This window comes from Monodon monoceros, unplaced genomic scaffold (genome assembly GCF_005190385.1).
Source record: "Monodon monoceros isolate NGI ecotype Baffin Bay Population unplaced genomic scaffold, NGI_Narwhal_1 Super_Scaffold_12, whole genome shotgun sequence".
NCBI lineage: Eukaryota > Metazoa > Chordata > Mammalia > Artiodactyla > Monodontidae > Monodon > Monodon monoceros.
Window position 1 is genome coordinate 161508651 of NW_021703768.1, and position 14962 is coordinate 161523612.

A 14962-nucleotide genomic window follows, 5' to 3' on the forward strand; every position below is an offset into this window, starting at 1 on the left:
CACACACACACACACACACACACACACACACACACACACACACACACGCCTGCTCTGCCACAGTGGGCAGGACGCACCCAGTAGTGAAAGCCCCCTTCCTCAGGCCCAGAGGATGGAGAGGTGCTGTCGGTCAAGGGGACCGGTAGTGCCAGCAAGCAGGTGTTCCAGGGCCACAGAGAAGGAGCAATCCCACCCCAGGCTGGGGAGCTGAGAGCTTCCGTGGTGAAGGAGCTGGCCGCCACCAGAGAGCTTCTGAGTCAGGAAGCCCAAGGCAGGCCGGGGGACAGCCTGAGGGTGTGTTCTCCCAGTGAAGGACCTCCAGGGGGTCCTACCGCCTTCTCCAGCTTCAGTTCCCCCAGTTTCTATCGCTTTCCAGCAGTCTGAAGTTCAGACCAGTCAGACAGGCATCCCTTGAGCATTGCTGGGCGCGAAGCACAGAGCATTATGGGAGGCGGTGGTGAGCATCCCACGGGCAGCTGGGCCTCCTGCCATCCCTGTCCATGTCCCCACCTAGTGCTACTCAGAGCTCTGGGGTACTGCCGCCCCACCCAGAGACAGTGCGGGGTGCTGCCCAGGGCAGGTCAAGGAAGGCTCCCTGGAGGTGCAGGCACTGAGGCCTAGCACTTCCCGGTGGAGGGAGCCTGTGGTGCCGACAGCTGTGCCCAACACCCTCCTCATGGCGCCTGGCCTCCTCCCCCGACCCCAGGAGCAGCTCCCGGACCTGAACACCCACTTCCGCTCCCAGAGCTTCCACACGTCCATGTATGCCTCCTCCTGGTTCCTCACGCTCTTCCTGACCACCTTCCCACTGCCCGTCGCCACGCGTGTCTTTGACATCTTCATGTACGAGGTGAGGACCACATGCCCCTTCCTCTCCTGGCCACTCTGGATGGAGTGGAAACGATTGCAGGGCTCAGGGAGGGGTCGGAGGGCTCCCAGGAGAGCATGACCAGAGATGCACTACCCCCGCCTCCTTCGCAGGGCCTGGAGATCGTGTTCCGGGTGGGCCTTGCCCTGCTGCAGGTGAACCAGATGGAGCTGATGCAGCTGGACATGGAGGGGATGTCCCAGGTGGGCCAGGAGGGCCAGGGCGGGCAGGCTTGCCCCCCAGCAGGGGCACCTGGGCGGGTGGAGCCCTTCTGAGAGATGGGGAGGCCCTGGACTTCCTGAGCGCCCTGATCCTTTCCCATCACCTCTGCGCCCCACCCCCAGGTCTCCATGGAGGACCGGGGTGGGGGGGTGCCTGAGGAGCCCCAGGCTCTGCCAGACACATCCCAGGGCCAGCAGCCTGGCAGCAGGGAGAGAGGAAGGCCCAGGCCGAGCCCTGGGAGTCCCCCCGCTTCACCTGCCCCCAGCTCTGTGTCCCCAGAGCCTAACATGGCAAATAGTAATACTGGCCAAACCAGGAGGCCTTGGGTGTGGTTTTGGCCCCAGCAACCAGGCCGGGCGAGGGCACAGGAGGGAGTGAGGGGTCTGGGGCAGACTCTCGTCCTGCCTCACCACAGCCTACCCCAGCTGCCCTGCCTGCTGAGAAGAGGCCGGCCTGCATCTCACCGCCATGCTGCATCATGCAGGCCCCCGCCCCCTCCCAGTGTCCTCCAGCTGGTGCTTCAGGGAAGAATGCACAAAGGCCACAGTTGTGTCCACGAACACGGGCATCCATTGTCCGCAGCTGCCAGAGGGGCCAGCTGGGCTAGGGCGCGGGAGCCAGCCTGGCCCCGAACTGCAGCAAGCTGTGTCCACCCGGCAGCTTGCACTTAACTCTTTGCAGAAGTTCCTGGGGCCCCAGGCGAGCAGGCAGACCACTGAGGGGTCCTCCCTCTGGCTTCCTCCACACCACCCCGATCCTTCAGCCTCTTCCGTCTCCTCTCACTGCCCCTGAGGCAGCGGCATGTCTCCCCCTTCCTCCGTGAAGGTCCTCTGTGCTCGGACCCCACCCACACCGACACCTGGCCTTTGCCCTCAGGAGCTCCCGAAGCCACTTTCCCTGCACACAGAGGTCCTGGCTGCAGGCAACTCCTTCTCATGATTCCTGCTGCTCACACTCGCTCACTCAACCCACACAACAGGCCAGGTGATGGCGAGGGCCCAGGCCGACCGGCTCTGGCCGTCCCTCCTGGTGTACCCAGGCCCTCCTCCAGGGGAGCAGGGTGCCGCAGGGGCTCGGGTGGCCCCAGGTGGTCAGGGCCCGTGTGTCCGTGACCACCCGTGTCCCCACAGTACTTCCAGAGGGTAATCCCCCATCAGTTCGACAGCTGCCCGGACAAGCTGATCCTCAAGGCTTACCAGGTCAAGTACAACCCCAAGAAGATGAAGAGGTCAGTACCAGGAGGTCAGGGTGCTGGCAGAAGCGGGGTCCCCGAGGGTGGGACAGTGAGCACGTCGGCCCTCCCCTCTGCAGGCTGGAGAAGGAGTACGCAGCCATGAAGAGCAAAGAGATGGAGGAGCAGATTGAGATCAAAGTGAGTCCCCGGTTGGCCTGGGCAGTGTTGGCGGGAAAGGGGGGATGGTGGTGTGGTGGATATGCCCTTGGGAGCCCCCTCGACGGCCGCTAGAGCGCAGCCCACCCAGCGCGGGCCACACAGCAGGGGGTCCTTAGGCTCTGAGAGGTGGTCCCTCGGCCTGCCTGTCCTTTCACTCACCACCAGGCCGGCATGGGAGCAAGGCCCGCCCCCCGCCCCCCACCAGCACTGGGGACACGGTGGTGAACAGGGCCACTGAGATTCAGCCTCCAGCCCTTTCCCCTCCCGGTGGTCTCAGGCTGGGACGGAAAGGTCCAACCCTCTCATCACAGGACTGGGTCCCCTGGCAAGCAGCACCATCCTTAGGGTGGGTGGGGGTGGGGCTTTCCAAAAGTCATCTCATTAACATAACAAAGACACCTTTATTCCTCTCCTCACTTAGGAAATTCCCAGGGTTTTAGGAGCCTGTGCCAAGACCAGGGACAAAGACCAAGTATATATTCCTTGTAAATCACAATATCGTAGAGGGTTTTCTGGGTGTGCAGAGCCTCTGAACCCAGACGTCCCTCCATCTCCTTCCCTCTGCTGTCATCCCTCCAGACGTGATTTTGGTTATTCCCTCAAGAGGCGTTTAGTGAGCACTGTGTGTCAGAGTCACAGCAGGACTGAGGGCCCCCAGTCCAGTGGAGGTGGGGGACAGACACAAACACAAACACCAGCACAGCCTGGCTCGGTCCTCTTCAGGGGCAGAGTCCCACAGTGGCTGGGACTGGAGTTCCACAGACCAGAGTTCAAATCCCAGCTCTCCTACAGAGCAGCTGTGTGACCTGCCAGGAAGGTGAATTCACCTCTCTGAGCCTAAGTGTCCCCTTCTGCAAAATAGGGATGACGCTCTCCTGTTCAAATAATTATTATTATTAACCACCACCATCATCGTCATCCCTACCTCCTCTAGAAAGGCAGAGACAGAACCTAGATTAGAATCCAGGTCACCTGCCACCCATACCTGAGTGGCGAAAGAGGGCATCATTGTCCTGGCCCTGTTTGTAAGTTTTTGGGAAATAGTCTTGTGTCCTGAATTTTTAAGCATCTCCCTTTCTCAGGAATGGCAGCTTTACTGATGCACCAGTCCAAACGTGTATGTGTGTTTTGCTCATGCACAGACAAGGGCCTGCTGCCATATGGTGACCATGATGGCTCAGCAGTAGGGAGGGACACAGCGGATCCTTAAACCACATTCCCAGCCTGGAATATTATCACTAGAGGAGACTGCGTGCCCCAAGGGCAGGGCAGATGCCTTCTCCCCTGACCCTGCCCTGTGCCCTTTCACCTTTCGCCTGTTTAAAAATGTACCTGGGATTTGTTTTAATCAGGTATGGTGAGGTGACAGACACAGAGACAACTGCCTTCAAAAGAAGAGTTTATTACTCACAGGAGGGGGCACACCTCTGCACGCAGGGCCACATGAGGAAGCACCAGGGTGGGTCAGGAGGCAGAAGGAGAAAAGCATGGGCCAGAGCCCTTATTGTGGTTTCCACAGGAAGGGATGGGCGAGGCAGGGTAGGCAAGTTCAAGAGAGTTCAGGATTGGCTAGTTTGAATAATTTCCAGGCTCTGGGCTATAGGGGTGGTCCCTAGCTGTCCTGGAACAATTGAGAGCAGGGGAAATACTAGCTTGGTATGCGAGAGTTAGATAAGGGAGGTGGGTGGGGGCATGGGCTCTGGATTGGCTGGTTTGCCTGTGGAAGGCAAGCTAGCAGGCAGGTTGTCTACTCTCCCTAGGAATTAGCTAGCCCTGGGAGGGGCAGTGCCTCCAGGATTAGCAAGGCCACAGGATGTCAAAACATCAAAAATACAGAAAAAAAGGGACTTCCCCGGCAGTCCAGTGGTTAAGACTCTGCGCCCCCACTGCAGGGGCCACAGGTTCAATCCCTGGTTGAGGAACTAAGATCCTGCATGCCGCATGGCAAAAAAAAGAAAAAAAAAATTTAATAGTGTGATTAGTACATAGGCCCCCATAATCCTTGTTCACTCCCTGTCTGGTTTTCCCTTGGGAGGAAGAGGAGAGAGACGACTTGTTGCTCGGCACATCCAACTCTTCCAGGGATGGCTGAGCTTGTGGCATCAATGCATTGAAGCCAGAAAGGGGGCAGACATTCCAGGGGTCAGGGGTCAGGACTCTGGTTCTGGATCCCTATGAGCAACAGAGACCTGTGCCGGCAACAGCTCTGACCCCAGTGAGCCGGGAGGCTCGGGCAAGACACTGCCTGCCTCTGACTCAGTTTCCCCTCCCATGACATGAGTCAATGCCTGCCCATCAATCAAGTCTGCAATCCTCTCTGACCACAGTTGCTTCCTGGGAGTGCTCTGGGTGTTTCCATCGCCTGTTTCTCCCCGGTAGAAACCAGGCAGTGTTCTGTGTGATCCACAGGGAAGCAGGACCCTCACTAATCCGCCTATCAAAACTATTTCTGTACCCACTGCTTAAGGGGTACGTAGATAGAAACTAGGTGCAAGGCAGATGTGAACCTCCCCGGCTTCTCAAAAGGCTGTGAGGGAACCTAAAACCACAAATATGTAACCAAGACTACCAGCACAGGGTGGAAGGCGGAAGCAAGGAGACCATCTCCAGAACCCCAGCCGGGGGAAACTGACCACTCTTGGGTACAGCTGGCTCTCAGTGGGTTGCGGAAATGTAGTTGTCAAACTGAAAGAAGCATGTGTTCAGCAAGACCTCTTCCCCTGGACCCAGACTCTGAGTTTGTCCTCTGAGAATTCAACCCTGGCACTCCAAGTGAAGCAGTGAGGGGGTGGGGCCTGTCTGCGAGCGGCTTCCCCCAAAACACAGAGGCCTTTGCCCTGTGGAAGGCGTCACACTGGCCCTTGACAGGCTCAAGCGTGGGGTAGAAACAGACTCCGGAGGAGGGACCACCCCCCCCAACACCCCCCACCCCCTGCACACACAGTGTGTAGCCACCAAAGTGATCACATTATTTTTACTGAACCAGAGTTTGTTTTTAAAAAAAACACCTGGTGGACCATTCCAAACGGGAATTGGCCTTGACTGGTTTCTGGAATCAGTGACCCAGAGCGAGAGACACTGGTGCTGTCCTGCCGGGAGGTGGCCTAGCCCTGCAGGGACAGCCGTCTGTGTGTACAGAAGCAGGCGGCAGGCTCTGACGTGCTTTCCCCTCTCCCCGCATAGAGGCTTCGGACAGAGAACCGGCTTCTTAAGCAGCGGATTGAGACCCTGGAGAAGGTGAGGGGTGTGGCCACCAGCCTGTGGCACCGAACCCTCCCAGCCCTGAGCAGGACCCAGCAGCCAGAGGGCCAGCCAGCCTCCCGCCCCAGGCGCCGCGCCCCACCCCCCCGAAGCCTGTGGCGTAAATCCCAGAGACCCCACCACAAGCCCCACTGAGATTTGGGCCGCTGTATAAATTTGGGACTGTGGCGAAACTTTGCTTGAGGAGGGATTGAGTTATAACCCTGCTAACTGCAAACACGGAAATCCATTTGTGCCCGGTGCCCTCCCGGGCTGCCTGGGTGCGGGCTGCTCGGACAAAGGAGACAGGGTGGGGGAGAAGGGGGCGGCCTTGCACTGTGGAGGGGCTGCCATAGCCTTGACCCTGGCCCCCAACCTGTTTTTAAAGATGGGAGTAGAGACGGGGATCCTCTACTTCCAGCTCCCCACTCAGTTTTGCTTGACCCTCCACTGAACACACGGATTAGGTGGAATTTGTTGCCCTTGCCCCAAAGCCTTGATTCTTGCTTTGCCTCCAAATTAAAATGCACCCACCGGGCCCAGTGCTTCCCTCCCCTGACCCCCTCCCCGGATGGCACCTCCTCACTCACGAGTGAGGCCCCCGCCTGGCGGCCCCCATGAGTGGCACCGCCCTCCCCACTCACACGCAGACCCCTCTCCAGGACGGAGCTGGCTCTGGCTTTGGTCTTCCTCTGGGTCCTCTCCTGCTGGTTCTCTGGTTCTCTGGTCTCACTCCTCTCTCCCTGCTTCTAGAGACAGTCCACTGCGTTAGTGACAAGTGGTTCTTGTCTGTCTCTCCCTCTCTCCTGTCCCCGCGCCTTCTGCTCTGCCTCTTCCCCCTGTCGCTCGGAACCCCTCCACCGGGTAGGAGAGCGCTGCTCTGGCTGATAGGCTAATCCAGGTACTGTAGCTTTTCGTCTCCCGCTCCCACTTCTTCCTGGTCCCCCGCACATGACCACCACACCACCTCTTCCCTGGCCGCTGCCATCCCCCGGGGGATGAGGGGGGCAGGCCTGGAGCTGCGCATGGGGGTGACTGGGGACCGCTTCTCCCGGGAGACAGAGGCTTCCCTCTGGGGGAGGGGGCGTGCGTGTGAACGCGTGGTGCGTGTGGGCGCATCTGTGAGTGTACCCACACGCACATGCACAGGTTTCCTCCCTCCAGGGGACACAGGTGGGGGCCCAGGAGGGCTCGGGGACCCTGAGGCTGCATCAGCAACAGGCCCTGGTGTGTGCACGGCTGAGCCTCCCCAATGCACACACACACACACACACACACACACACACACACACCTTCCGGCCCCTCACGCTCTTCTCTGCTCTCACCTGCAAGGCCTGCCATCTTCTTTCACTCACCTGCTTCTGCTGCTGCCTCATCTTGAATGGCTTTATCTGGAAGCTTCTGCCCACTACCTAGTGGCTCTGAGCCTGGAACGGGGGGCCTAAACTGGGTGGGCTGAAGGGATGAGGCTGGGGGGGCCTTGGGCAGGTGGAAGTCCCGGGCTCCAGGACTGGAGAAGGCCCCGCGAGAGCTGTATCCCACCCCCCGACCTGGCCCTAAGGAGCCAGCCTCTGGGCCCTTGGCTACCCCCACATCCTCAGTGTCACCAGCAGAGCCCAGCCTCTGCTGTGCCATGTGCCCTGGATAAGGAGTTCTTTCTCCTCACCTGGGACAGAGGCTGAGAGCCAGAGCCTGGGCCCCGGGCGGCTGTGTTCCTCCAGGTTCCTCCCAGAGTGTCCTGTTCCTGCCGGTCCCCCCATCCCCAGGCCCCGTGGGTCGCCCCATCCCAGGCTCTGAGTGTGGGAGGCCTCACCCCTCTTCCTTCCGCCCCACCTCCACCCTCTCTGGGCTTCGCCTGGAGTGTGAGCAGAGGGTCACGGCCCCCTGTCCTCGCTGTGCTCAGGGGCAGGTGACACGAGCGCAGGAGGCTGAGGAGAATTATGTCATCAAGCGGGAGCTGGCAGTGGTGCGGCAGCAGTGCAGCTCAGCGGCCCAGGACCTGCAGAAGGCACAGAGCACCATCCGGCAATTGCAGGAGCAGCAGGTAGCTGGCTGGGTGGGCGGGGCCACCAGGGCCAGGCCACGCCCCATGCCCAGCTGCCTGCAGGGCTCTTGAGCACATGGCTCCAAATCAGCCCTGCCTCAGTCCCTGGCCCGCCTGTTCCTTGCTGGGGGGCAGGGGACCCACAGCAGAGTGCAGATTCTTCCCCATCCTCAGCAGCGAACAGCCCCACACCCAGGGGTATCCCGTGTTTTCCGTTTCCCACCCCCCAATAGGGTGTCTGGCCTTCCACACTGAGAGCAAGGCAGTCACCCTCCCCGGGCCCCAGCCTCAGCACAAGAGCCCCTGGGAACCAGCTGTCCCTGCTGGGACCCCTCCTTCCACCGATGGGGCTGTGATTCCTTGGGGGAGCCCTGGTGTCTCCCCAGGGTCTGAAGGGCTGTTGGGCTGTTATCGAACTAAACCCGGGTCCGCTCACCTGACATGTAGCAAAGCCAATCTACCAACACTGGGTTGTGGCGAAGGAAAGTAAAGCATCTATTGCAAACAAGGAGAACAGGCAGCTCATGCTCAAAAGAACCCATAAAGTCCCCAATGGCTTTTAGGCAGGGGTTTGTAAAGACGGTGTTAGGGGAGAGGGTCCTAGGATGCATGACCAGCTCATGGACCTCCTTCTGGCTGGTTGGTGGGGAGGTAACAGGGTGACGTTTCAGGAATCTCCGTCATCAGCCTTCTGGTTCCAACCAGGCGGGGGTGTGCGTGCTTGTGTTCAGCATGTAGTCACCATCCTCCACCTGGCTGGGGGTCCCAGTTCTGCAGAACAGCTCAGAGATCCGTGTCAGATGGTTATATCTGTGTCCCTTCAGGAGGACCTAGGCGTCCTGTGACCTGCTGTCCTCATTAACTGCTTGCTGCGTTCTGGAACTCAGGGAAGGCCTAGGAGACTAAAGCCTTTTTCTACAAACAAGCAATGGGGACACCAAAGGGTTTTTGTACCTGGGAAGGCCCCACAGGGTCCTGCTCGGTTTCAATCCCCCCTTTTCTTCGAAACTTGCCAATCCTGATGGGGGGAGGGGTGGCACAGAAAGGCAGTAAAGTTTTGGATGGAGAGGTTAATCCTAAGCTTGGCAGGGGAACTCAGCTTTAGGGGGACTCAGTTTCAGGGCTTCCCCGGCGGGGCCAGCCATGCAGGGCAGGAGCTGGGACAAGGGAGAAGGTAACTCCTTCCAGCACCCAGCACTTTGCCCTCGGAAGAGGGTCTGGCCTGTGCCCACCAGTCTGAGCCGGTGAGATGGGGGTGAGGGGGCAGCCCAAGTCTGTTGTGGGGTCATGAACTTCGGATGGGTAGTGGGAGGACCCATGGGCTGGAGCACTGCAGAGAGTCCGCTTCTCCCAGAGAGGGCTTTCAGAACTTTCCTCCAGCCGTACCCAGCAGGCTGCCTGCCTCATGTGGCAACCCACCAGCAGCTGCAGCCTGCAAACTCAGCATGCGTGCCCCAGCACAGGTCCCAGAGGGGTAGGGAAGGATGCTGTAGGCTCCCTGCGATCCAGGGCTGAACCCAGCAGGGCCTGGCAGTGAGCTGGGGGCAGGGGTGTTGGGGGGGGGGGTCCCTGATTTGGAGAAACCACAGGGTGCTCAAGAAACAGTGGGTGGAGACGGAAGGGTCATTCGCTGAGGAGGGCCCCCTCACCCAGGCCTGGAGACCTGGCCTGAGGGGTGCAAGCTGATTCTTCGCTCCCAGGTACAGGGGGGTGGAACTTCACCGTTGTTGCTCACCTGCATCCACCTCCCGCCCCGCGACTTCGAGTGCTGTAGCCCCACCTGGCTCTGAAGCAGCCAGGCCAGTGGAGAAACTGAGGCTGGGCTAACCCCACCCATGGCATGATGTCCCCTCTCAGGCCAGTCAGAGAGGCATTCACCTGCCACCTCTGAGCTCTGGCCTTTAGGGCCTGATCAGAGCTGGGTGAGGCAGGGAGGCTGCTGCAGGCAGAGGGAGGGAGTGCGGGAGGTGCCAGTGCAGCCCCTGAGCACCGTCTCCAGAGGCTCCTGGAGGAGGTGCACCCTGGCAAGAGGTTGGCATGGGGCCCGGAACCCATCTGAGCCAAGGGAGAGCCACTGGTACCCATGGGCCTCAGAGACCCCCAGTGGTCAAGGGCAGCGAGCAGACCTGGGCAGCTAGACAGGTGGGGGAAGAGGGTGGCAGCTGCCCTGCCAGGCTCCCCGGGCAGCAAGATGCAGGCCCCGCTCTGACCCCAGGGGCTGCCCTCCCCCACTGGCCAGGATTGTTTTGTTTTGGCCATGCCACGCGGTATGTGGGATCCTATTTCCCCGACCAGGGATCGAACCTGTGCCCCCTGCAGTGGAAGTAGAGTCTTAACCACAGGACTGCCAGGGAAGTCCCACGGCCAGGTCTTCTTCATTGGGCCCACCCATCACCCCTGGGACTCCTAGCGTACCTTTGAGAAGCCCCTGGGCACTGACCAGAAAGGAGTCTCAGCAAACTCTTTCCCCATCTGCCTCATGCCACCCTCACCCTGTGGTTAGGCCACGGGCCACACAGCAGGAAGGGGTCCCCAGAGAACTCACCCTCCGTCCTCATCCCAGTGATCCTGGGAACCAGTCACTGGTGTCCCTTTCCATGGCATCCTGAGGCCATGGAAAGTCCCCTCTGTTCCCAGGACCCCTAGACACAGAGCAGCAGGGCCCCCATGGCATCCGGCCCCTCCGGCAGATCCGGAGTTTCTCCTCACCCCCCTCTCCACCCACAGCCCGGCCCTGGAGGTGGACGGGGTGGGGTCAGGCCTGGGCCCACAGCCCAGGAAGGCTGGCCCCCTCTGGCCACAGCCTGGGGCCCAACGCAGCCCTCTGCCCGCCCCCAGGATAACCCGCGCCTCACCGAGGACTTTGTGGCCCACCTGGAGACGGAGCTGGAGCAGTCACGGCTGCGGGAGACCGAGACCCTGGGGGCCCTGCGGGAGATGCAGGACAAGGTTCTAGACATGGAGAAGGTGCGACTGGGCAGGTGCTGGGGGAACCCTGGGGAAGGGGAGATGACAAGAGGCCCTAGCCAAGGAGAAGGGGCGGCCAGGGGGACCAGTCAGAGCCCCCTGCCCCAGCAGCCCCCAAGGAGCTCAGGGCACCTCCCTTGGCCCCTGCCTCCTTCTCCTTGGTCTCCACACCAGGGTCAGGGCAGATGGGAGTTGGGCCCCTCACCCTCAGACCCTCTCAAGCCCTGGAGGTACATACGTGCGTGCACACACACACACACACACACACACACACACACACACACGAGCATACAAAAAGCAACACGACTCCACAAGGGGTGCGCCCGCCCTCACGTGCCAGGCACCAGGCCACTAGTGCGGAGGCCTTCGTGGGCTCCCTGGGCTGTATGTGTCCCCCTCAGGCCCTGGGTTCCAGGATGGAGAGGGGGAAGGGAAGGCCAAGGCCCAGGCCCATCAGGGCTGCTCCCCTCCATGGAGATACCACCCAGGGGGCCATCCTCTCCCACCTGCAGCCCTGCAGGGGGCACCAGGCCTCTTGGTCCCTTCCCAGCTCCTTCCACAACGGTTGTCTCAATTCCCAAGGCGCTGCCAGAGGGAGGTGCCCCGGCCACCAGAGGGCAGCACTCACCCACTGGCAGGAGCCATGCCCCCCACCTCCAAGCTGCGCTATTTTGGGTGCCCTCCCAGGTGGGGTGTCTCTGCCACAGCCTTGCATGGGGCCATCAGCCTCTCGGTCTCCAACTGCCGCCTGCCCAGAGCTGGGCTTTCCACCCCCTCCCTCCACATCAGAGGGAAATGTGGGCCCAGTAGGTCTGCCACCCCACCCCCACCCCAACTCCCAGACTCAAACGAGGGTCAGGGAGAACATCATGCAGCAAGTTGGCTTTTGGTCCAAGAGCCTGGAGCACGAATCTCTCATCACTGAGCCCTTGGGAGGCCAGGATAGGGCCTAAGCCGGCCCTCAGTCCATCCCCAGGGAGACGGTGCTGAAATCCACGGTCTTCTCTGCTCCAGCTGGGTCAGGTGCCGGGTCTGGGCCCGGAGGGTGTGGATCTCAGATTCCCAGGCGGGTAGCACCCGTCCTGTCCCAGCTAGTGTTACTAGCAGTCACATGTTGTAAGGGGGTTGCCCTAGGCCAGTTGTGCCAGAGAGCAGGTGCTGTTATTACACCGATTTTACAGACCACGATGTCCAGCTGGGGCGGCAAGGGCGAGGTCTCCCCGCCTCAGGCCTGGTCCTTGTTCCCCCGGCGCATCCTGGGGTCCAGGGTGCACCCTCTCCCAGCCGGGCCGCCCAAGGCGGAGCGCAGAGGAGAGGAGAGCCGGGGCATGGGGCCTGCGGGAAGGGCCGCGTGGCCGCGCAGCTCCCCTGGGCCCTGACCGCTCCTCTCCCCGCAGAGGAACAGCTCGCTGCCCGACGAGAACAACGTGGCGCGGCTGCAGGAGGAGCTGAAGGCGCTCAAGGTGCGGGAGGGTGAGGCCGTGGCCTCGGCGCGGGAACTGAAACTGCAGCTGCAGGAGCTCTCGGACACCTGGCAGGTGAGGGAGGGCCTCGCCCGACGCGCACGAAGCGGCCTCGGGGCTCCCAGGCGGAGGACGACCGCCGAACTCTCCCCGCAGGCCCATCTGTCCCGCGGCGGCCGCTGGAAGGAGTCCCCGCGGAAGCTGGTCCTGGGCGAGCTGCAGGACGAGCTTATGAGCGTGCGGCTGCGCGAGGCCCAGGCTCTGGCCGAGGGCCGCGAGCTGCGGCAGCGCGTGGTGGAGCTCGAGACGCAGGTGGGCCGCTGCCCGCCTGGGGAGGGGACCCGGAGCCCGGGGTCGGCCCCGCGGCGAGGCCGTGACCCCCGCCTGTCCGCCCCCAGGACCACATCCACCGCAACCTGCTGAACCGCGTGGAGGCGGAGCGAGCGGCGCTGCAGGAGAAGCTGCAGTACCTGGCGGCGCAGAACAAGGGGCTGCAGACGCAGCTCAGCGAGAGCCGCCGCAAGCAAGCGGAGGCCGAGTGCAAGGTGCTGCACCCCGACACACACCGCGCCCGCGCCCCCGTCCGTCCCGCAGCGCCCCTTGACCGCTTGTTCCCCCGCCCCCAGAGCAAGGAGGAGGTGATGGCCGTGCGCCTGAGGGAGGCGGACAGCATGGCGGCGGTGGCCGAGATGCGGCAGCGCATCGCCGAGCTGGAAATCCAGGTAAGCGGCGGGGCCGGGGATGGGGCCGGGCTGCGGGGCGGGACCCCGCGCTGAAGTCCGGCGACCTGGCCCGCCTGCAGAGGGAGGAGGGCCGCATCCAGGGCCAGCTGAACCACTCGGACTCGTCGCAGTACATCCGCGAGCTCAAGGACCAGATCGAGGAGCTGAAAGCCGAGGTGAGCGCGGGAGGGGCGTAAGAGCCCCGGTGTCCTCGGCCGGTGACGGGCCGGGAATCGGCGCCTCGGGGAGCGGGAGAGGAGGGGGCCAGGCGGCCGGACTCCGTCCGTGGGTACGTCGGTCCACGCCTCCAGCGCGCGGGTCCCCCGCCCCAGGTGCGGCTTCTGAAGGGCCCGCCGCCCTTCGAGGACCCACTGGCCTTCGACGGGCTCGGCCTGGCACGGCACCTGGATGAGGACTCGCTGCCGTCGTCGGACGAGGAGCTGCTCAGCGTGGGCGTGGGCGCGGCGCTGCAGGACGCGCTCTACCCGCTGTCCCCGCGCGACGCACGCTTCTTCCGCCGTCTGGAGCGGCCGGCCAAGGACAGTGAGGGCAGCTCAGACAGCGATGCCGACGAGCTGGCCGCACCCTACAGCCAGGGCCTGGACAACTAAGGCAGTGCCCCACGTGCTCGGAGCCCGGGGCCGCCGCCTGCCCGCTCCTTGGCCGCCGCCCGCACTTAACAAACTCCAGGCCCTCGGTGGTCCCGCCCACCCCGAGGGCCAGGACCAGCGCGGCAGGGCGCGGAGGGTAGGACCGAAGTCTGGGGATCCTGAGTCCCCTGGCAGGCCCACTCTCCCCAGCAGTGTTTACCCATCTTAGTCCGTAGCCCTCTGGGCCCAGTTACCTGGAGGGTCTGCCCCTCTTAACAGCCAGGGCAGGGGCGGACCCAGGGGTCCCAGGACTGGAGGAGCAGGAACCTCCCCCCTCCTAGCTGGCCTCCTTCTGTGACAAGGGTGGCCCGGCTGGGAAAGACCCAGAAGCTAGAGGAGGCCTGAGGAAGAAGAGGCCACTCTAGGCCTGTTGTTACAACCCTGTGCCACCCTCGGGACCCTTGGCCTCTGGGGACAGATGGCCAGGCTGGGTTTTCCTGCCTGGGGCAGGCATTGTGGCCCCTGCGACAGAAACCAAAGCCCCCCCTACTGTGTGCAGGGCCGCGCAGGGTGTGGTGGCCAGCCGGAACCAGCCAGGGCCTGGGTAGTGTCTGTCCCTGCTTCTTGGGGGCCAAAGCAGCTGTAAGGAAGTGAAGAGGCCCCCCTCTCCCCAGCACACCACATCTCCCTCTGTGACAGTTCCATCACCCCAGCCTGGCCAGTGATGAAGGGGCTCCCCGACCCAGGCTAGCCTCCTCTCCAGGGGGTCCCCAGCCTCCACTTCCGTTCCTTCTCAGTATCCCCGGCCCCACTCTCCGGCCAGAGCCAGGCCCCAGGGGAGGAGGCCTCCCAGTTGAGTTGCCTCCCCGCGCCTGCTCATGGTGGTCCCGTGGTCTCTGCTGAGTCAGAACCAAGAACGGTGCCAAAATCCAACGATGCCCCCAGACCCCTGCCCCCTGGGGCCTCACGACCCTCAGGCTGACCCTCTCGGTGCTCCTGGAGCCTAGAGCAGCATCACAAGCAGTCTCCCCGGCACTTCCTGGGGTGGGGATCCATGCTCAGTACCCCCTTCCCGGTCGCCCACTCCTCAGTGTTACAAAGCCTGGGGACCAGGGTGGGCATCCGAGGGGCTCTCCCACGTGCCCCCCACACTGCCCACCACCATTTTGCACACTGCCTGTTCACACTCCACATGTCGCCCAGGCGGGAAAGATGGAAAATAAAGTGTATTTACACAGTCACGGACAAGGGATGCTGAGTGGGGCAGGCCTTGGGGTAGGGGAATCACCAGCAGCCATGGGTCCCCGGCCCCTTGTCCAGTGAAGCAGCAGGGAAGGGAGCAGGCTGTCCTTGCCCTTGGGAGCCTCCCACCATCTAAGAGAACCAGAGGTGGAGGTCATAGCACGCCAGTGCGGGTGGGGGTGGGGGGGCAAAGAGGCTGTCCAGGTCGGGT

At 62.4% G+C, this 14962-nt stretch overlaps 1 protein-coding gene across 4 annotated transcripts in view; it reads left to right on the plus strand.

Annotated features, from left to right (window-relative positions):
* The window catches only part of EVI5L (ecotropic viral integration site 5 like), a 29845-nt gene extending 15098 nt beyond the window's left edge, over nucleotides 1-14747 (plus strand). For 3 of the 4 annotated variants that reach the window (XM_029218303.1, XM_029218305.1, XM_029218304.1), the window contains exons 7-18: nucleotides 707-850; nucleotides 982-1071; nucleotides 2221-2318; nucleotides 2402-2462; nucleotides 5667-5720; nucleotides 7627-7767; nucleotides 10606-10734; nucleotides 12132-12509; nucleotides 12596-12742; nucleotides 12824-12919; nucleotides 13000-13095; nucleotides 13252-14747. In XM_029218303.1, the coding sequence (XP_029074136.1) occupies nucleotides 707-850; nucleotides 982-1071; nucleotides 2221-2318; nucleotides 2402-2462; nucleotides 5667-5720; nucleotides 7627-7767; nucleotides 10606-10734; nucleotides 12132-12509; nucleotides 12596-12742; nucleotides 12824-12919; nucleotides 13000-13095; nucleotides 13252-13530 (1713 nt within the window). In that variant the 3' untranslated portion in view covers nucleotides 13531-14747. The remainder of the gene's footprint in view (nucleotides 1-706; nucleotides 851-981; nucleotides 1072-2220; nucleotides 2319-2401; nucleotides 2463-5666; nucleotides 5721-7626; nucleotides 7768-10605; nucleotides 10735-12131; nucleotides 12510-12595; nucleotides 12743-12823; nucleotides 12920-12999; nucleotides 13096-13251) is intronic. The other variant, XM_029218306.1, reaches the window with a different exon arrangement.
* Nucleotides 14748-14962: the final 215 nt, after the last annotated feature.